The following is a 22,891-nucleotide window of genomic DNA, read 5'->3' as shown; positions in this document are numbered from 1 at the left end:
TTTTCTTTTTAATAGAGAATATTAATATTAAACCATTGGAATAATTTATCCCTCACAGCATTGCACCAAGATACCTTGAATTACAGACCCATGGAAGAGGTTGTAATAACAAAGATGAGAACTGGAACTTAATAATGTGCTGCTTAAAAAATAGTATTTTTATGTCCCCAGTGTCTCTCTAATCTGACTTTCCTGGAAAGGTCTTCCCACCATGGTCATAAAAATTAAAATCTGAAGGCAGTGTTTAAAAATTACATAAATATGTTCTGTTTGCATTCAGAAATTCTGAAATGCATCTGTTTCATGCTGAAATAGATGTTATGTGTGGTTAATGAAGAAACACGCATTTCACTGGGGTCTTTGAGCAGAGAATTTAAAAAAGCTGCTGGAGACTGTAAGTGGAATTTAACCCCCAGCACTGGGAAGTGGCTGGTCAGATCCCATCCCAGGTAAATTCCCAGTGTGGTTAGATGTTTCCCAGGATGGGTTTTCACACCAGCATGACCCGTGAGTGAACCTGCAGCTTTTCAGTAGGGCTTTGTAGTCCTAATTTGTTTAAGGCTGGGTTGATAACAAGGTCACACCATCAGCTGGATCATCACGAGTTCCTGCACTCCATGGTATTTTCTGGAAGTACTTGGAGTAGCAGAAGACTGGGCTGTTTTGCTTAACTTGTGGAATTTGGTTGCATCACAGCATCCAGTCATTTGCTTGTGTGTAATTGTGGATCTTGGTGTCCTCGAGGGGCTTTGGAAAACAAGACTTGAATTCAGGGGATAATTTCCTGCTGCTCATCCTTCCTGAGAGTTCCTGTATGGATTTTTTTATTGGAGTGTTTATTAATGGCCCTGAAGAGGTTCGCTGGAGAGATTTAGGGGAAATATTCAAGTGTCCAAGCCAGTTTTGACGAGGCTTGGAGCAGCCTGGGATGGTGGAAGTGTCCCTGCCATGGCAGGGTGGAATGGGATTGGGATTTAAGCTCCCTTCCACCCCAAACCATTCCCAGGGCTCGGCTTTTTGTGTTTTTCATTCCAAGCGCCCCAAACAGAGTTTGAACTGCTCCTTGCTTCTGCAGAGGGGAACAAAAGGGTGGTTGATGTGGATGGATGTAAATCCATCCTTGTTGAAGGCTGTTGTTTGGCAGCTGAGCTGGGAGCCCGTGGAAGCGCCGGGCCCGGCAGCCTCGGCCGGCCGCGATGAATAGCGGGATGTCTGTGCTCCCCGATGATCAAACATGACCTTGTGCAGCAATTCTAAAGCTGGCTTGTTTGGGCTTTTCCAAGCAGGATTGTGAGCAGTGCCACAGTGGCTTTCTTGAAAAGTAAGCACAAGGGACAAGGAATGCACCAAATTCGCAGCAGAAGCTGCCTGTAAACAAGGGGCGCATTTTTATTGAATACCATGAGAATTTCATTCTTTCTGGAGTCACCTGCTCAGTCTCTCTTCTCTTGAAATGATTATCATTAATTTTTAATCTCCTGCACCAAATAAAGGCATCAACTTAGAAGAAACCTTCAGTGTTTTGTTACTGATTGCTGCTGGAAAACAGTAAGCCATGAAATTGGATTGTGGCACACACAGACTCTTTGCTCAAATGCAATTTAAAACAAACAACAGAAAGATTTGTTTTACTTTCTTTGTGTTTTCTTTTTTTAAAGGTTGCCATAAAATTGTGACTCTGTCCAGTTTGAATCAGGTTTCAGCTCTGCTTGTGTGGTCGCTGCCTTGTTCTCAGAGCTCTGGATTCTAATTCCTGGTGCAGCCAAAGGCTGTTGAGAACCTGGATTTGATGTTTAGAAAATAATTCTCAATGTCATTCTAATCCTTCAGATAATGAACGTTTATCAGTTTTTTATCAGTGTTTTACTGCTTAAGTCAACAGTTAAGAACAGAGTATTAGAGCTTTTTTTTGATACCAGAGAACAGTTATGGCTGTGACAGCTTTTAATCACATATTCCCAACTTCATACCAACATGTTTTGGCAGCTGCAGACCGATTGGATTTGGCCATCCCTGACTCAGCACTTCTGTCCCTGGTGAATATCTCTTGCTTCCACATATAAATGACCATAAAACATCTGTCATGTGGGGGATTCCACTCTTCCCCCGCAGATCAAAGCCCTCTGGTCAGCAGTGTTTGCTGTAGCCATGCCTGAACTCTGTGTGCTCTTTTTTCCATAGGAATGGTGTTTGGAATGACATCAAACCAGGCCTTCTAAGTTTTTTCTTACTGCTGTGGAGCTCCTCTTCTGGGAAATGGCATGCTTTTCTTTTGGGATGCAGTCAGTAGGATTTCTGCTTTGAGAACTAAGATGCTCTGTGGCTTGTTGACCCCCTCTGTGAGGATATTTAGCAGTGGAAGGTGAAACTTTTGGGTTTCCATTTGAAATGTTTGTAATAGTTTTTCTTACTAAGGATTTGGTCTTTGATGTGGGATGTTCCAAGCTGTTTTGCTTTAAATATTATATCCTGTCACTCATGTTTCTGTTTATCAGGAGCTGTAGTGACAGGACAAGGAATAATGGGTTCAGAGTGAAAGAAGGGAAATTAAGGTTGGATATACAGAAGGAATTCTTGGCTGTGGGGTGGCAAGGCCCTGGCACAGGGTGCCCAGAGAAGCTGTGGCTGCCCCTGGAAGTGTCCAAGGCCAGGCTAGACAGGTTTGCAGCAGCCTGGGACAGTGGAAGGTGTCCCTGCCCATGGAAAGGGTGGAACTGGATGATTTTTAATGTTCCTTCCAGCCCAAGCCATTCAGGAATTCTTGGTGTTAATGGGAAGTTACATGGTGGGAGCAGTGTTTCCCCTATGGTTATTTCTCCCTGTCTCTTACTTTGAGGAGCCAGGCACTCTCCAAAATCTTTAAAATAGAGGAGGTGGCGCAGTCACCATCCCTGGGGGTGTTTAACAAAGCCTGGATGTGGCACTGGGGGCCAGGGCTGGGTTGAGCTGTTGGGGCTGGGCTGGACTCCATGATCTCAAAGGTCCCTCCCAACCCAGGGATTCTGTGAATTGTGTGAATAAAATCTGATTTCTTCTCAATGTGAGATATCCATGAAGAGGAAGCAAACAGTGCAGGCCACACAGCACTCACCCCCCAGGAGCAGAGACCTGAGAGGGAAGAACAGATCAAAGCTGAGAGCATTTGCCTGCCAGGATCTCCTTCCTCTCTGTCTCCGGAAGATGCAGCGGTCATTTTCATCGCCAGCATTTGGATAACCTGGAAAGCCTCCAGGATTTCTGGGATGAGTGGCTGAGCCCCAGTTGTGTCACAGAGGTGCGTGGTGGAAGCTCACAGATCATCCCTGTCAGAGGGAGCAGCTCTTCCTGTCAGCAAGGCCGTGACGGAGTTTGGCAGCGCGTCCTGCTGACACCAGCAACTGTCCCTGCTCATTCCAGCTGGAAAAACAACCTTCCCTGCTACCTTTAGCTGTGTTTGGCACCTGCTGCTTGCTTGCAGCTGGGAGTGAAGAGGAGAGGAGGCAGCATCAGCCCAAGGTGATTCCAGCTCAGAGGGACATCTCCATATTCATGAAGTTGTTCTTCAGCTCAAGGCAATCTCCAGGCCTGGCGGTTGAGGTTGCCAAGGCTTTTCACAAGGATGTGGAGTGGCAAGATAAAAGGGAATGGCTTCACACTGACAGAGGGCAGGGTTAGATGGGATATTAGGATTAAATTCCTGGCTGGAAGGGTGGGGAGGCCCTGGCACAGGGTGCCCAGAGCAGCTGTGGCTGTCCCTGGATCCCTGGAAGTGTCCAAGGCCAGGTTGGACAGGGTTTGGAGCACCCTGGGATAGTGGAAGGTGTCCCTTCCATGGCAGGGAGTGGAATGAGTTGGTTGTTAAATTCCCTTCCATCCCAAACCATTCTGGGATTCTGTGACTTCCTCACATTTTGCCATTTCATTAGGTTTTCAGATTTTAATTTTCCAAAGAATCCAGAAGAGTTCTTTCCCAGTTTCTGAAGGATTTCTAGCAGTAAAAGACTCAGCAAGGCTTGGTGGACACAGCCACCTTTGATTTGGGGAGTTGTGCTGCTCCCTAATCCATTCTGGATTTCCAATAAAAAAATCACATATGGAGGCTGGATAAACTCTTCCTTACTTGATGGACAAAAATTTGTGAGTTTGGCACAGAGAGGTTTCTGTTCTGCTCTTCAGCTTTCTAAATTCTTTCACCCAAGTGCTGGAGTGATTAATTTCATCAGCACAGTGGATAGTGTCTGCAAGATCCTCCTCAGCCAAAATTTACCTTTTGGAAAGTGATGGATGGAAAACTGTGTGAGGAGAAGCTGCAGCTTGACCATGTGTTTGAAGCTCTTGAATGAAAGAGCACATGGAGGGTGAGCAACAGAATTGTTTCCAGGATTGTCCTCTTCCAGCACTTTTCCCTAATCCCTTCTCCTGTGTGTTGCTCTGTGTTTCCACTGACTTTATTCTCCTAATGATAGCAAAAAGATTCTACAAATACAGTCATGGCTATCCTCAGAGCAAACAGTCCTGGTGTCCCAAACTGCTGCATTTACTGATCCTTCAAAATGGCATCTTTAATATCTTGGCACGTTGGGATTACTCCTCCCCCAAGTGTATTTTTGTGTCTTCTGCATGAATATTGTGTCTAGGAGGTTCATGTTTTCATAGAGATGAGGAAGATTTGGCTGGAGAAAGAACGTCTGAAAAAAGAAAGCTGAATGAACCATATTTTCAGCTCAGTGGGAAAAAGCTGGATTTGTAGTGTGTTTGAAATGTGAATTTTGAGATGTTCCAGAAAGGCAAGTGCTGTTTTTCTTCTGAGTGAAGGGGTTATTGCAGGGGGACTCTCTTGTCTTGTTGATAAGAAATCATTCTTAAGGGGTTTTTTTGAGTAGCTTTGTGTTGTGCAGCATTAAAGGCACAATTTCTTACATTTGAGGGGGTGGTCCACCCCAAAAAGCTGTATTTGTGAGGATCCCCCCCAAAAAGCTGTATTTTTGTCCTGTTCTCAGCTGTGTGGGTGATTCTTTGCTGATCACTGCTGTTGAAGCCATAAAGAATTGAGTTCTGTGTGCCTTAACTTGCTGTTTAATGTACAGACACGCACGACCAGAGTCAAATTATAAACACCAGGCTCCCAAAAATGTTTGGGGGATTTAGTCATTAATCCCAAGGGAGGATAAATGGTAAAGTCTCTTGTACAGGCACAGAGATGTAAACATGGTAGGTAAAAAGAATCAAGGTGGGGCCATACCATCTTTTATGGATGTATTTTCTCTTGGTAAAAGTAAAATAATTAAAATTTGCCAGGAAGCAGTGCCTGAAGGGTGCCCATTGCTCTCAGTGGTGGAACAGCTTCAGGTATTTGTGTTTTATTTATGAGGGGCTGGGAAACAAGAGCAGCTGAAATTTTGAAGTATTTGGTCTGCAGTGAGTAAAGGAAGAGTATTTGATGTGTTCCTTGTAAATATTCACAGCCCAGACCCCAGACAGTCCCCAGGATGAGCAGTTTCTGATAAAACCATTTTGTTTTCTCAGGCATGTGTGTGATTAAATTTAAAGCACTGGTTGAGCTCTGTTCCATTGCTTCTTGGTTAATTGTGAAGAGGTAGGAATAACTTCTGGATTAACACAGAGCCTTCTAAACTCTGCCAAACAGTTCCTGTTCTGAGAGTCTTGTTTTTAAATTTGGCTCACAGTATCAAAGAGGACAAAGGGATTTCTGGATAAGGATAGGATGAGGAGATGGATAAGGAGATCTGAATTTTTGGTTCCATGATCCATCAAGCCTGTCCAGGGCACATGACCATGGATTTTTCCTTTTTCTCATTCCGTGGGTGTTGAGGTTTGTGCAAATCCTGCAGTGGGATGTCTCGAGTGCAGATGGACTGTGCTGGCTGCAGGAGCGATGGAGGAGGAGGAGGAGGACATGGCTTTGCTCCAGGAGAGCATCCTGTGAAATTCCCCATCCCTGGAGCTGTTCAGGGCAGAGCTTGGAGCAGTGGCAGTGTCCCTGCTCCCAGCACGAGGTGGTGTTTGGCTGATCCAGCCCAAACCATTCCTTGACTTCTTCAGTAACTTTCCCTGGGAGCTTTGCTGTGCTTCCTCGAGCGGAGCTGAGGCAGAATTTTGGGAGCAGGGAGGCAGCCAGGCTGTGCAGAGCTGTACCACGATTTCCTCTGGCTCTCTCCTCCACATTCCTTCGTGGTGTCTGCCTGGGGAAGGCTGGTCCGTGGAAAATGCACACAGCTGCTGCAGGGAGAGATAAAACTTCTATCTTGTTTTATATCTATTACTATCTGCTAAAACATTAAACTCTTAGTTTTCTACTATGTGATTTTTAATATTATTTTTATTCATTTATATATTTTATTTTTGTTTATTTTATGTCATATTGTATTTATTTTATTATTATTGTTGTATTTTTATTCAAACTACACACCCATAATCCCAGTTCCATCATGCAATTTTGGAAGATTTTTCTATGGTCTCAGTGTTCTCTTGGGGGTCAGTGCCTGTCAGCACACAAAATCTAAAATTCTGAGGAATTTTAGGAGAGGATTCCATTCCAACAGGAGGGGATTGAATTCCTTGGGGATGGGAGCAGGGGGAGAGCCTGGCATGGAGGGATGGCCTTGAGGGCTCCCCAGGGGTTGGAATTTGGGCCTTTAAACCAAAACTTTGAATTAAACACAAGATTTGATCTTAGAAAACTTCCAAACTGAAGTACTAAAAGCGAGAATATAGATTTATAGTTTAAAACAGAGATATGTTAAATTAAGTAAAGTTTAACATTTTAGAGTCAAAGATATATAAAAAAATAAAAGTATTTAGAAAGGCAAACAAGGAGTTTAGAATACAGTACTATAAGTTTGTGTCATAACATGAATAACTAAGAAAACTTCCACAACATAAATCCATAAAACGAAATACTTAAAGATTAAAACAAAACCATAATTATCCTTATTACCAGTGTTTTATTAATCAATAAATCCTTTAAAAAATTGTATAACTAGGAATCTTATAACCTTCTAAACCATAGTCTAAAGATGTAAACCAAATTCACCCTTTCTACTTTTGTAGAAAATAAGAAAATAAACCACATCCTCAAAAACAACTCTGAAATCCCATCTCTGACTCCTTCAAAACTCTTCCAAAAATCCCCATACCCAGGGATGTAGCAAATGTGAATTTAAAACCCTATAGAAACACAATAAAAAAAAATCTGTATAGACAAGAGAAATGAGGCAAGATGGAAAATGTTCTGAAGCGTGTTCAAATTTAAAAATTAAAAAATTCTTTTAAAATTCCGCTTAAATCATCAGGCCAAATTTACCAGAATATTCTAATTATTTAATAACCCATATTACTTGAGCAGCATGGTTTTGGTTCATCTTTCAGAGTAAAGTGAGGAAGTCTCTGCCCAAGTGCTTGAAGTCAGGTGACTGAAGTGAAACTGGTGCTCCATCACTGCAGATGAAATTGCAGAAAAATATTCTAATTTTCATGTGACATCTTTGAAAGAGTCTTGTTTCCAGGTGACGTCATTTACATGAGTTAATTGGTTAAAATTAAGAAAACAATAATAATAAAAAAATCAGACCAGTTTTTTTCCTCTGTTGTGGCTAAAAATAAAGTGAGAGGATGAGATAACTTGCACGATTTTCAGTTATCATCTGTAATGAAATGGCAGCATATTTCCTCTCTGCTTCATCAGCACAAGTGCAAAACATATTTTATCTGTAACCTTTCTCATGTACCAGCACATTTAGAACTTCACTTTTTCCTCGCTAAAAAACCTACTGAAATGTCATTTCTGTTTATTCCAACAGAATTCCAGGTTCTGATTTTTTCTTCTGAATTAGGAATAGTGCTGATCACTATTTCATCACTATAAAATGGAGACTAAATAAATGCTGGGTTTATTTTAGTAGGAACAGCTGTCCCAGGATCAGAAAGAAGCATCAGATCTTACCCATCTCCCAGCCCAAGAAGGTGACAATTGATACAGTCCAGATGCAAACCAGAGCTAACTGCAGAACAGAAAAAGAATCTTCCAACTCCTATTTTTAGCTAATTTTCCTTTAACTTCTTCAATTACACAACTTCTTTATTAATTCTGTTCTGGTCACTGGTTTATTTAACAATAAAGAGCAAAACACTGACCTGTTCTCTTCATCAAGGCAAATTTGTGGCTTGTTCATTTTAATTTTTAATTAATTTAATTAATTATTTAATTTAAATTTAATTTTAATTTTTAATTTCCTAATTGTGAGCTCATCTCTGAGGAAGTAAAATTTTAAGGAGGTGATTACTGATCAATTTTGTTGAAGGTAGATTTTTCTGCTTAAATTTATATTTTCCACCTGAATCTCTCGAGATTCTGTTAGATAAATTATGATAAGGAAAAGGAGTTGATGTGGATTTTTATCTTTGGTTTGGAGGGTTTGAGATAACAGTTGCAATCTCAAAATTCCTTTTTTTTTCCCTTTAAAATGCCAGTGGTGGCTTCTCAGTTTTGCCTTTCTGAGGAGACACATCTCACTGTGTGTTAGCTGGTACTACAGAGCAGTAAAAAATACCTTTTTCTGTGGTGAAGAAATAAATTATGGTCTGAAATTCTTTCATTTTTTATTATAAAAAAGCAACCCATATTTTCCTTCAGAAATTTTTCTCTCTGCCTGGAAAGTCAGATTTTTTTTTGTTTGTTTGGGTTTTTTTTTGTTTTGTTTTGTTTTGTTTTTGTTTTTGTTTTTTGTCAGTGAAAGAAGACACATAGATATTTTCTTTCAAATATTTTGGTTGTCACATCCCTTAGTTCTTTCATCTCTAAGGAATAAATAAATTCCCCTGCAGCTGATGAAATGTATAATCTTTTAATGTTACTTGGGTTTGTAATACTCCATAATACTGTGAGGGGTTTTTTTGTCATGGTCTAGGCATTCAACGTAGGAATACAATGAAATTGTTTTACATTTATTCTCCCTGTCTTCTGGTGAAAAAATCCTTTTAAAATCCATCTTGGTTTGTAGTTTAATGTATTTGAAGGGATATTTTCTTTTTTTTATCTCTTTTCTTTTCCCTATTTTATACCCTGGCCTGTAAAGCTGTTGGGCATCTGTTCATTTTTGAGTATATCAGCAGCTGCATGGGCATTCTTTGATTTTCATCATCTTATGTTCAAAAATGTTTCTTATTCTCCAGGAAAGTGAGTTATTTCTAGTAGCTTTTCAAGCCACTGTAATGCACACAGTTGTAACTTGAAAAGGTTCTTTTCTGGTTTGTTTTCTTCTCCAGCTGAGTCAAAATTGGGGCCTTTTAATTTTTTTTTCCTCATGTGGTATTTGTTTGTGTCTTTTGTGCTGCATTAGTTGCTAAATAATACTTTTGTGGTCAGGGTCTGTTTCTAGCTTTAGCTTTTCAGTTTTAGAAGGATGGTGCCAAATATTTTGCAAAGGAGGATCTGCCAAGAAAATTTCATAGCAGAATAACCAACCTCTGCTGGGAAGCACAGAGCTGACTTTTGTTTTTTGTTGGTTTTTTTGGTTTTTTTTTCCCCTCTAAATAAATGTTAAGTTGTGCATTGATCTTTGCTTTATTATTGTTATCTTTATTGCCCGGGTCTTTGTCCTTCAGTAATTATTACCAGGGATGAGAATTAAATGTTTTTAGTGGCTGCTGAGCCCTACAAAACCCCTGTGCTTATACAAATGCTCGGTGTGATTTTCTGGAGAATAAAGGGAGTTGGCCTCACGTCATTAATGAGCTGGTAATCCCTTACTGCTTGAGTTAATTGGCCTTGAGTAAGAAAGTGTCAGAAGTCTCTCAGTGAAAGGTAGGTTCTCCTCCTCCCAATTTTCCCTGCCAGAGATAAACTATCTCAATTTCACCAACTGCCAGCAAAAGTAAATACATTTAAGCCTTTATTTGCATTTTAGCTGTGGTCAGTGGTGGATCAGGGATTCAGGTTTTAATGTGGAATTGACTGAAATCCTGGCACTTGTGCACGTTCTGGGTTCTGTCCTTCCAACAGGAAGTGTGGAAATGTGGAAATAGGGAGTGACAGCTGGGAATTTTTCATCCAGCCTCGTGCTGCTGCTTGTTCTGAGGGATGAGGACTGGCAGTATCCATCTGGACAGCACCCACAAAATCAATATTTGTCCTTGTGCAATATTCAGCTCAGACATCCAAACTGATGGCTCTGTTGCAACTACAGGATAAACTAGTAAAATTAGCATGGAAATCTTCATTTTGGGTTTATCCCAAAAAGCAGTGACTGCTGGTTGTAAGAGACCATTCTTTTTTAGTGTCTTGAATCTATAAAGCCTCTGTGCCTTCCATTATAAAGGAGTCTGGTACTGCTCTCCACCTCCAAAAATCCAGCTGGAAGATTTCAGGGGGAACAATTGCCTCTGGATCTTTCTGCTTCCCAAAAGACAAACAGCCCTGAAAATCAAGAATGGTGTTCAGGTTTCTTTTTTCCAGCAGCAAAGAGCAGCCAGACATGTGCCTCGGGTGTGAGTGGGGAGTCCCCATGGGGAGGGACAGCTCAGCTCTGTGAGGACAGGCTCAGAGATTTGGGGTTCTTCAGCCTGGAAGAGAGAAGCTTTGGGTGACTTCATTGTGGCCTTTCAGGACCTGAAGGAGCCAACAAAAAGGATGGAGGGACTTTGGGTGAGGGCCTGGAGTGACAGGACACAGGGAATGGCTTCCCACTGCCACAGGGCAGGGCTGGGTGGGAGATTGGGAATTGGGAATTGTTCCCTGGGAGGCTCTGGAACAGTTCTACCAGAGCAGCTGTGGCTGCCCTGGAGCCCTGGAAGTGTCCAAGGCCAGGCTGGATGGGCTTGGAGCACCCTTGGGTGGTGGAAGGTGTCCCTGGCCATGGCAGGGCTGGAACTGAACAATCTTTAAGATCTTTTCCAACTCAAACCATTCTGGGATTTTGAGATTCTATGACATTGGTTCAGCCTGTCCAGTAAGACTGGCATTAACATTTGCCAGATTTGTCCAATTTTTGGGCTTTTTAAAGGTTTCCTTCTTTGTTCCAGTTACATTTTTGATCCCTGCACAGACCTTCAGAGGTGAAAGAATATGTTCAGTATCTGTTACAGAAACACTGTCAGCACCAAGCAGGAAGGATTTATCCAGTCTCACACTCTCTTTAGGTTTTCTTGGCATGGGGCTGTGGGGAATTTTGGCTTGACTTTGCTTATTTTGTTTTATATAAAAGAGGGTTCAACCCCCAAACCAAGAACTGCAGCTGTGTGGGTTGGGTGCAGGCACCATCCAGGGGGCAGAATCTGTGGATTGAATCCATTCCTGGGAGCCTTCTGAGGGTGCTTTGGGGTGTGCTGGTCTTGGGAGAGGAACCAGCACACTCTACTCACTCCAAAACTGGGAAACACTCATGGGAGCTGCTCTTCTGGGCTGGAGCCAGGGCGGGTGATTGTTCCCCCTGGCACCAAGGTTTGGATCTGCTCTGGGCAGATCTGGCTTGGCTCTGGCCTCTCTGCTTGGGTTAACCTGCAGATTTTCAAGGATTTTCCTTTTAAGAGCTTTCAGAGAGTTTGGTTTCTTTTACAAAAGTTCTTTCTGAATATACAGCACTGCAGAAAACTGTGATGTCCTCTTGTGAAGGATGGCAGCTTTAAGCTCTCACAGTGCAGATTAACTCTTGCTGCTGTTAATTTGGGCTTTCTGAGTCATTTTCTGGCTTCAGCTGACATTTTAAGAATCCTCAGCTCTACACTTGAGGTGTTAAACTGACCTGGTAAAAAGACTGTGTTTGAGTAGAGCAAACATCTCCTTCCCAGTCATTAAGAGTGTGTTGCTGATACTTATTTTTTCCAGCTGTAGTTACAAAGCATTTTTAAAATCTGCCAGATTTATGTAAATCACAGGTGTAAGCAGAATTGTATAATTGATTGTAATAAACACTAGGAACATTTATTTAAACTTCTGCATTAGGACATAATTCAAATTCTGTTAGAGTCCAGCCAAGAACTCCCTGTTTTCATGGCTTTAGGGCAGCCCATAAAATGAGAAACATTTCTTTGGGTCACTTCAGAGCTCTTGACAGTGGTAGATGTGAATTCAGAGATGCAGGAAGGTGAATTCAAGGCTCTGTTTGATAATGCTGTGAGATATGGAAAGGAAAACGCAGCATAATGAGAATTTCCAAACCACACAGAGCAGGTTGGGAATTATAAAGTGTCAGAGGTCAGAAACTGGAAAGCAGAGGAGCTTGTGTTTCACTCCCAGGGCACGAGGTCAGGCACCTTCTGAAGGGATATTCAGTGGCTGGGAACAAGCAGGCAGCACTTGAGGCAGCAGAACCTCGTGGTCAGGGGTGAGTGAAGCTTGGCAAGGGGTGAATAAGCTGGGCAGGGAGGGGAGGGCTGCCCCAGGAGCTGCAATCAGCATTCAATTAATGAAGACACGCTCCAGCAAACAGCTCCTCTCTGAATGGGGCTGTTGATCCAAGGCTGGAGATGAGACAGTGACCACGGGGAGAGGATTTCACCATGGAAATTGAAAATACTAATTTGGAGCCTGACACAGGGATGTTGCTGCATGATCTTCCCTTTCTCTTCCTCTGTGGTTAGGAAGAGGACACTGAGCAGAGATTCAGTGTCCAAGATTCCCCCATTTTTTGACCATCTCACGTGGCTCAGCACTGTGGACCCCCTGGGCTGGAAGTGTTTGGCTTGCACTCTTGAAAACAAACAAAACACAAGTGCAGAGTGCATAACTGGTTCTGAAACCAGTTCTCTGTGTTATTTCTGGTCACTGGCTGCAGAAAATGTCCTCCCCAGGTTGTGTTCTCTCAGGTGTGGTGTTTGGGTGTGCGGTGGGAAGCGTCGCACACAGGGATTGCCACGGGCCTCACCTCGGGTTCCATTGTCCCACAGCAGCTCTTTGGGAAGAAAGTCAAGTCTCAGTGGGAAAACCCAATGGTTTTTTTGGTGTGTAGTACTACAAAACTCTCCCAGCTCCCCAAAACACTCCTACTAACAGTGCTGTCCCAGTGGGGTGGGATGTGCTCAGTCACTACAGCAACGCAATGGGATATCCACAAAAAATTTAAAAAAGAGTATTTGTGTTGGTACTTTGTGTTTTTGTTTTATTTTGAACACAGATTCCATGTGATGCTCTGCAGTGTTAGTATTCAGCTGCTAAAATATTCTGGAAGAGCTGTGCTCAGTAGGATGCTGTCACTCATCCTCTGTCAGGATCTGGGACAGCTGAAGAGGTGACCAAAAGGCTGCTGCTAAACTCTTCTTTCTCAGTAAATAAACTCTGTAAATGACATTGAGCAAATTAAAAGTTGGCTGTGGTTCACCTCATTCAAATACATTCTTGTTCTGATCCCATTCTTGTGTGGCTCGTGTTGGAGCTTTGCTATCCTTCTGCCAAAATCCTGTAGTTTCAGTTTTCATTCTAGAGGAAACATGATCTTCAGGTTTGAATCCCATGAAATAAAATTAGGATCGATACTAATAAGGGTCAAAAGCTCTGTCTTCCTCTTGGAGAAAGTCTTACAGCAAATATCTTGGGAATTTGGGATCTGCTTCTGTCCTGTGGAACTGGACCACGTTGCTGATGGAAATGTGGAAACCAACACTGAGTCTTTCAGCCTTTAGTGTCAAAGGAATTCTTAGGAGACTTTCTTATATATTGAAGGGATCAAGGCCAGAAAAATTAAAGTCAATAAGACATCTAACAAATTTTATCTTCCTTAAAAGTGAAATACATCATTGAGGTTCATTATATATTTGTCATCTTTATGGGATAAATGCATATAAATGATTATTTTATTTGTCAGTAATAGCTCACGAGATACTGAACAGGTCTGGATTGCTTGGCATGAAGTAACAGCTTCCCTGGCCTTTGGCTAATTTCAAAAATTTCAGCTGATTTGAAATTGAGACTTGAAATACAGAGGAAATTTCAAGGGATGAGGAGGAGGGAGGTATTTTGCAGTTGGGCTCAGGAAATGTAAATAACATGAGTTGTAGAACTGTAATTTCTTAGTCTGTAGTTCCCCCTCTGCAGTGCAGAATTACATGAATAAGACAGACTGATAGATCATTAATTAATTTTTCACATTAGGGATTTATATTTTTGTCAGATATCATTTCTAGTCAAATTTCAGGTTTGATTCACAAAGCCAGTGATGCTGACGTGGTGCCTTCCTGTCTGGGACTTCCTTGGTAACTGCACAGTTCTTAAAAAAAAAAAAAAATAGAGTGATGCAAACTGCAGTGACTCGTGGGAAATGAGGATTTCTTTGACTAACACATCCCAAAGTGATCTGAGGAATCCTGATCTGACACTTCTCATATCTAGGTGTGTACACGGAGAACCAGTTTTTAGCCCTGGCCTTGTTGCATTTTTAATGAGAGCAGTAATTCATTATTGATGGAGTGTTCAGCTGACAGGTGGCAGAGCAAAGGTGGAGCTGCGTGTCCCTGGGCAAAGCTGCTGCAAGCCAAGAGCAGGGAACAAAAGCCTCTGGTGACATTTGGGTGACGTCCCTTGGGAAGCATTCTGGGTGATTTGCTGCATGCTCACAGTGCCAATGTCTAGACTGGAGATCTAAAGCCATTCCTTGTCTGGGAGCACCCACACAAGGATTTTGAGGATCAGGGAACGCTTGGGATTTTGCCTTTGGTTCTGGCACGACAGGAGTTAATGATCACGTGTGGTCTTGGTGTCATCAACTCAAGAATGTGTCTGGTGCAAGAGGAAAGCTGTGGGACCAGAAAACACAGACAGCTTGATAGGTTTAGGTCATAAATATCAACCCAGTGGGGACTTCTGTGTTCCAGCAGGCAGAGTTTGATGGTTGAAACCCAAAATAGTCCCTGTCCAAGCTACAGATTGTATATGAGCTTAGTGGTGAGACTGGAAAGCAGCAGGACACGATTCAGTGGAATTGTGTCGTGTGTGAGAGCTGGGAGCCAGGAGCTGCAGTGTTCCCCAGCCAAGCAGACCTTTGGCAGACTCCATCCATTCCTTCAGGCTTCAGCATGACAGTGGCACTTACTGCTTGTGTGGAAAAGGAGTATTTGTGAGGAATACGATCCTTTTGGCACTCCAGAAGTGAAGCTGATACTCTGGAAATGGTGCAGGCAACTTCACCTGAGCAGCTGAGCTGCTCCTGGGTAAAAGTGTGGACAGTGGAGCAGCCCTGGCTTCACTGAGGCAGTGTGTCCCTGCTGGGAGCATCCCTGTTTCACATTGGTCTAGCAGCACCAGAGCACTCCTAGTCCTTTATTCTTTATCCTAATCCTTTATCCTCTGGGATCCACCTGCTCCTTCTGGATTTTGAAGGATACCAAAGATTTTGCTGTGGTCTGAGAAAAACACCTCAGTGGGAAGGTGCTTTCAGAAGTGGTGAATGTTTCCTCTGTGGTTTGCAGATGACTCTGAGTGATTTGGTCTGCAGATGTTTGGGTCCTTTGTAGAGTTGTTCAGGTTCTCTCTGAGATCAGCTTGAGTCATATTTGTGTCCATGGCCTGCATTCTGAAACCTGTCTCATGTCTTAGCACTGCAGGACTGTGAAAGGCCAAGGTTTGGTTTGGTTTGGTTTGGTTTGGTTCAGTTTGGTTTGGTTTGGTTTGGTTTGGTTTGGTTTGGTTCAGTTTGGTTTGGTTCAGTTTGGTTTGGTTCAGTTTGGTTTGGTTCAGTTTGGTTTGGTTCAGTTTGGTTTGGGTTTTTTCCTGGCTGGAAAGCCTTTCCCTATTTTGAAGCTTGACTAAGTATTGATAAAACTCAGGGGTTAATCCTTCAGGCTCTTGGTTTTCCTGGTTTTGAGACTTCTTGTCCATGCACAGGAGAAGAGTGTTTTGTAATGACTCCCTTCACGGGGTCAAATTTCCTTTACATCCTCATCTTAAGTCCAAATTGATTTAACTTAACCCAGTTTTCCCTCCATTTTCTCTAACCACCCTCTTCACCAGATTTCAGCTGTTCAGAAGACTGCATATTTGTTGGGCTAAGAATGAAACAATTGGGACATAACTCCTGTAACCCCTGGATGCTCAGCCTGATTGAATCATATTTTGTGTCCTGAATAATGGTTTAGCTCTGGTGATGGTGCCTGAGTGATTTAGTTACTTGAAAATTTTCACAAAATCCCCTCTTAAAACTTTCTGTATCTGAGGTTCCTGTGACATCTTCTTCCAGCACTGAATTCTCAGTTGATATTTGGAGCATATCCAGAGAGGACAGTTCTGTAAAGGCTTAATTGGAGCTGCTGCCTCTGAGGAGGAGGATTGTGGGACCAAGGAAGGAGCTTGCAGAGTGAAGTTGTTGCAGGGAGCTGTGACTCATCCCTGGTGCCTCTGCAGTGCCACTCCTGCCCCTCTCAGTTCCACTTTTGGGGCACTCTGAGGTTCAGCACCGTGAGATGGGTGAGCCCCTGCTGCATCCTTGAGTGCCAGAAGCTTCCCTTTAAAATGGTGTTTGAGAGGGGTGAACTCTCATTTCCAGGTTCAGGTTGGACACGAGGAGGAATTTCTTCCTCAAAAGGGTGGTCAGGGGTTGGAAGGGGCTGCCCAGGGAGGTTTGGAGTCCCCACCCCTGGAGGTGTCCAGGGAATGACTGGATGTGGCTCTCAGTGCTCTGGGCTGGGTGTCAGGGTGGTGACAGTCACAGAAGGGATGACCTTGGAGGGCTTTTCCAGCCTCAGTGGTTCTGTGGTTTGATGTTTTAAAGTCTGTGAAAGATCTGTCAGGAACACTTCACTATTCCAACCAGACTGGTGCTGTGCTAATTCCAAACACAAATTATCCTCACCCACGTTGGTCTCAGCTTTGCATTGTATTTGTATCAGACAAAATCTTATTTTTGCACAATCTGTAAGACTGCTTTGATTTATGATTAAATATATCCTAACTATATCTAAATATCCATCTTAACTATATCTAAATATATCTTAACTGTCTCGTTTCAGGCTAGAAATCTTCATACAGGAGAACTGGCTGCTGTAAAAATAATCAAGTTAGAGCCTGGTAAGTTTTACATTCTTTCCTGTATTTTTGAATCGCATTTTCATTTTTTCCATGTGTTTATTTTCACCCACTGTGAAGTTCTAGACAAAAGAAATGTTTGGGGTTGGGTTTTTTTTTGTAGTTTCAGTGGTTAGATGACAGGAAGCCCTGCAGGATGTACCACTGCTCTTGGCTGTGTCAGGCTCACTATTTCCTTGTTTGTTCTTATCTGCCTGATCAATTGCTGCATGAGGAGATGTTGCAATTACAGCGTGTTATTAGTACAAAGAGGAGATCAGGGACAGATGGTAAATGGTGAGCTCTGAGCCAGTGAGGAGCTGGAGGGCTGTGGGAGTTGAAGGGGGAAGGGATCAGGCAGTGATCCCAACTCCCACCAAAGGTGCACTGGGAAAACCGGAGCCCTGTGTTTGAATGTGTCATGTTTTCTCTCAGCTGTGCTGAGGGAGGGAGGTGGCTCCTGCTGTCCATGGAGCTTCTGCCACTCCCCCTAAAAGCAGGAGACCCAGGGGGTCTCCCTTGCTGCCCAGGAGAGTTCCTGAGCTGGAGTTTAATCTGAGTCCTGCACAGAGAGCTGAAATCTGAAATTGTGTCCTGAGTGGAAATCGTAGAATCCTAGCATGATTTATGCTGGAAGGGTCACAAAATCCCAGAATGATTCGAGTTGGAAGTGAACTTAAAGACCATCTGGGGCTGAAGGGCTGAGGGGATGGTTAATTTTTATTTCTGGTTGGTTCTGTGCAGAAAAAGAAATGGGTTTGAAGGCTGAAGGTAGAAAAAGCATGGGGATACTCAGGGGAGGAGTGAAAACCACTGCCTTTGGGTGACTGTGACTGCTCAGCCCCCTTGGCAGAGCAGGCCTGGGTTAATTAACCCTTCAGTGATAGGGTTAATTAGGCAGTGGGACACAGGAGGATCCCTCACATCCAGAGTTTGGGGCAGTGGGGCTGTGGAGAGCAAACCACTCTCCACAGCAGGGCTGTGGTGAGGCACAGCAATGCTTTAGTGACAGAAAAAGGACAATAATAACCCCCTGCTACCTTGGTGAGGAGCTTCCTCCAGCTCTGTGTCACTGCAGCTAATCCAAATGAAGTGTATCTGCTTTTGTTCTGAATTTGAGGAACTCTTTTGGGAGCTGAAGTGAAGCAGAGGCCGAATCTTGTGTCGATGGGACTGAGGGAGGAGCAGGTTCTGCCTTTCCTTGGTGCTGCTTCAGCACTGCAGTGATACATGCAAGATTCTGGCCCCAGTTTTAATTAGCACTGATGACCATGTCTTGTGTTTAATTTTATTGGTCTGATCACCACAGGGAAGCCATTTTTTCTGGTTTGTTTTGGTTTGTTTTTTTTTTTTTTTAAATTCATCTTCTTTTAAACGTTGCCAACCTGATCTCCATCCATCTCATGTACACCCACAGCCTCCTGGCAGGGATCTTGCTGGGTGCTTGGTTTTTAAGGAGGATTCACAGCATTTATTTATTTACTTACTCCTTTTTCAGTTCTCATGTTCAAAATACTCTAGATTTTTAAAGAAAGTATTAATTGGCTGCACCACACTTCAATTTTCTGACTCATTTTAAGGGTTTTGAGTAGTTTTTGAAGACACTAAATTGCAGGGCACCATCAGTTCCTGGACCAGGTCAGGAGCTGTTGGAATTCCCTGTGGTGATTCCCTGGGAAGGGCAGCCCTTCCAAACACCAGGACAAGTTCCTTTCACACAAGAGGGCACAGCTGGAATAAAAGTAATAATGAATTTTCTAAATTAGAAAGTGGAGAAATAGGCTTGGGAGTTACATACAGCATCTTCTGGAGAGGAGGAGGAGAAGGCTCATCAATGGCAATTAATTAGCTGATGGAAAAATAAGAGCTCCAAGCTCAACACTGGATTAATCCATAGACAGGGGAATTGGGAGCAGAAGACAAAAGGCTCTGAAGCAGAGAGTGCTCCAGAGGAGGTGAGGAATGTGTTGAATGAAAGCTGAAGGCACTGCACTCAGTAAAATGGCAGGATTTGAGGAGATTCAGGATACCCTGGCATGGCAGGGGTGAGTCCTGCTTTATTCCTGTTCCTCCCTCATCCCCTGCAGGTAGTGAATGAGTACCTAAAGAGAGCTGGAAACAGATCCAGCATGGATCTGTATTTTATTCCATCAGCTCTTACCTTTGTCTCTTCTCCAGACAAAGAAAACACAATCTCAGCTTGGAAGGTTGCTGTCAGTAATTTATTTAAATTTGGGGCAGTTCTCTAGGTCTGCTCCCACAGTCACTTGGAGTCAAAATAGTGTTTTTCCCTTTTTTTCTTTTTTTTTTTTTGGCATAGACTTTGGAGAGCATTAGGCAAAAGTATTATGGCACGCTAATGACATTTCCCAGCATTCCCTGAGCACAAATGCTTCAAATAATTTGGGAGCCAATTCTATTTCAGAAACTAATCCAACTGTACTCAGCAGCACAGCAGCCAGAACTGTCTGAAACACTAAAGCCTCTTCCTTCTATGGGTTTAGCAGATGAATCTAGAGGGGACTCAACACAAAGAGGGAACTATTTGCCAGTGGAGTTTTCAGCCACGGAACTTTCTCCCTGTGAGAATATCATTAAAAGTATTTTTAAATATGCTAATGTCTGTTTTAAGTACTGCTGTCATGATAACTAATGCCCTCAGTCGTGTTCAGAACCTTCTGCAAGGTTACAGAAGAATCTCACTGCTGGGATTTTGGGGGTTTTTGTGGTGCAATGATTGCATTTTCCATTTGAGATCCCAGAAATAGGCAGTTACCTATTTCAAGCTGGATGTAAAACTGGACAGGAGCTGCAGGAGGCAGAGTCCTGCAGAGGTGTGCTCAGTGCATCCCAAGCCAGGTCTGCTTCATGAGGTGTGTGCTGAGTCCCCTGCTTCAGCTAGCTCAGGAGGGGATTTTCCACCAGGAGCAGAGTCAGGGGCCCAGGGGGGTCTGGCCCTTCTGAGAGCAGCACAGCAGAGCTGCCCTGTCCCATATAATGAATGCCCCAAGGGTGACACGAGCTGTGCAGAAGAACCAGCCTGAGGCTGATTTAAACTGAGCCTGAGGCTGATTTAAACTAAGCCTGCTGGGCTTGAACTGTTGTTGGCAGCACCTGGGGTTGAATAAATATGAAAATAACTTCTCATTAGCACCCACACCTTCTGTGCCTCGTGCTGTGCAGCCTTGTTGGGTTTGGGATTGTTTCTGGGGCCAATTTCCTGAGGTTCCAGAGTTCCAGAGCCATTAAAGGCTGGACATGGCCTGTGTGTGCCCTTCCATGTCCCCCATGGTGCTGCCACAGCCTCAAAGCTGCTCAACCCTGCACAGAGTAGAGGCAGCCTGGACTTTGAATCCAGAGTGCCCAGAATTTTAGTTGCATCCACCTGATGTTGAAATGGGATCGGATTTTACTTTGCATCCTTATAATTAATTTATAATCCACTGTTCTTCTTAAGAAATGTGTGGATCCAGAGCAAGACCCAGGTAGTACAAGTTTTCACTTAAAACAGAGTTTTTGGGATGGGGAAAGTCAACAGAAGGGGTTGTGATGGGGGAAGGAAGTGCTACAAGTAGGGAAGAAGCTGCAAAGTCACACATTTTAGTTGGAAAGTAATGTAGAGTGTGACACCTGGGGTGAGTTAAGAGAACACATCATTTGGCAAAATACATCAAGAAAAATAGCAACAGTGAAGATGAAAGACTGAGCTGTATAACTCTGGGTAGGTGAGGCAAGGAGGGAGGAAAAGAACCTGCCAAGAGAGAGGAATCCCAGAATCCCTGAATAGTTGGGGTTGGAAGGGACCTTAAGGATGATCCTAATCCACTCCTGCCATGGCAGGGACACCTTCCACCATCCCAGGCTGCTCCAAGCCCCATCCAACCTGTCTTGGACACTCCAGGGATCCAGGGGCAGCCACAGCTTCTCTGGGCAATACCAATTATATATTTTTAATTACCAATTATATGTTGAGAGGCTGCTCATAAACAGGACCCAGGCAGGGCAGAAGAGAAAATCCACAGGGAAATTGTCCTGGTGTTGGACCACTCACTCCAAACTCTGGTGTGCTCCTTGCTGTGGAGCTCGTGGCAGCACATCACCATCAGAAATGTTCAGTATCAGCAGAGAGATAATGAGGACCATCAGTGGTTAGCAGTTGGCAGCTCCATGCCCAGCAGGAAAATCTGCTGGTGGAAACATCACTGTTTCCAAATAGCTGTTCCTGCTTGGAATCAAGTTTCTTGAGTTTCAAGTTTGGGGAATTGAAATTCTTTCTGTCAGACTGCAGGTTTCCAGGAGTCCTGTGAAAAGCAGTCTGGATAAAACAGCATATAAAAAACTTCTATAGAAGATATGGATAAAACAGGATGAAAGATCCTGCATTTTGGGGAAGCCATCCCTTTCATCAGCACAGCCTGAACCTTCCTGAGGTTCAGGAGAGTGGTTTGGAGTGAGTGACTGGGATCTGTTGGAGCATGGGGATGTTGGGAAGTCAGCACAGACCTCACCTGCGTGAGAGGCTGGGAGAGCTGGGAATGTTCCCTGGAGAGGAGAAGGCTCCAGGGAGAGCTCAGAGCCCCTGGCAGGGCCTGAAGGGGCTCCAGGAGAGCTGGAGAGGGACTGGGGATGTTGCTTGGCTGTGGATTGGGACAGACAGTTATCATTCCCATAGGGATTTCTCTCCTTGTTTGGCAGCTCAGGTTGTTGAAATAAGAAGTGTTTGAGGAGTGGTCCCAGCAGAGGCTGCAGTGGTATGACCCTGCTCTTCATCCTTCAAGTGTTCCTCCAATCCTGTTGTTAAATATAATCTAATTTTTAAATTACAAATGTTAATTATAGTGTTAAAAATCCCAAGTCTTCCTTATAGTATTAAAAATCCCAGGTCAAGCTGCCTGGAGAGGTTTGGGGGTCCCATCTCCATGTCCATCATGTCCATGTCCATGGTGGGAACTGAGGGATTGCACAGGAGTGCTGCACCTTGAAGGTCTGGTCCTTCAAATGTGCCTTTGTCCCACCCTCTGGTGACACTGGGGTGTCTGTGAGTGCCATCCCTTCTCTCCTCCCTCTGCTCCCACACAGCACCAGCCCCATGGTGCAGCTCTGAAGTGATGCAGAATAAACCCATTTCAAACAAAACTCAGGAATTTCTCCCCCAAGAAGTCACCTTTTGGACAGCAAAAGGATTCACAGCTCTTCCCTGGGGTGTTGTGACAAGTGACCTGGGCTCTTCCTGCAGGATGGGGCCACTCAGAGCAGTGGAGCAGGTGAAAATATGTGCAGGAATAAACTTGACTAAAACCCATGTGGATGAGGAATGCCCGAGGATGCAGCAGAGCTGTGTGATGGGCACTGGAGCCAGCAGAGCCTTCCTGTGCTGCAGGATCCAGGGTGCAGCTGCCCTCCATCCAGCAACACTTGGCAGGACCTCTCTACATTCCAGCTGTGCATAGAATCATGGAGTCATGGAATGGGTTGGGTTGGAAGGGACCTAAAGCTCATCCCATCCCATCCCTGCCATGGCAGGGACACCTCCCACTGTCCCAGGGTGTCCCAGTGTCCAGCCTGGCCTTGGGCACTGCCAGGGATCCAGGGGCAGCCACAGCTGCTCTGGCAATTCCAGCCCAGCCAGCAATTCCCAGTTCCCAATCTCCCATCCATCCCTGCCCTCTGGCAGTGGGAGCCATTCCCTGTGTCCTGTCCCTCCATCCTTGTCCCCAGTCCCTCTCCAGCTCTCCTGGAGCCCCTTCAGGCCCTGCCAGGGGCTCTGAGCTCTCCCTGGAGCCTTCTCCTCTCCAGGGAACATTCCCAGCTCTCCCAGCCTCTCACACAGGTGAGCTCTGCAAGTAGAATAATTCACAGCTGTTGATGTGCCACCACTTTCCTCCATGATCTCCCATTTAAATT

At 43.9% G+C, this 22,891-nt stretch overlaps 1 protein-coding gene across 3 annotated transcripts in view; it reads left to right on the top strand.

Moving 5' to 3' along the window:
* The window catches only part of MAP4K5 (mitogen-activated protein kinase kinase kinase kinase 5), a 62,881-nt gene that overhangs the window by 3,372 nt on the left and 36,618 nt on the right, over nucleotides 1–22,891 (top strand). For 2 of the 3 annotated variants that reach the window (XM_064422807.1, XM_064422808.1), the window contains one exon: nucleotides 16,933–16,990. In XM_064422807.1, coding sequence (XP_064278877.1) covers nucleotides 16,933–16,990 — 58 coding nt within the window. Of the gene's footprint in view, nucleotides 1–4,745; nucleotides 4,767–16,932; nucleotides 16,991–22,891 lie in introns of those variants that run through there. The other variant, XM_064422809.1, reaches the window with a different exon arrangement.

This window comes from Passer domesticus, chromosome 6 (genome assembly GCF_036417665.1).
Source record: "Passer domesticus isolate bPasDom1 chromosome 6, bPasDom1.hap1, whole genome shotgun sequence".
Lineage (NCBI taxonomy): Eukaryota > Metazoa > Chordata > Aves > Passeriformes > Passeridae > Passer > Passer domesticus.
Note: the sequence above shows the minus strand (reverse complement) of the source record. Positions and strands in the feature narration are given on the sequence as shown.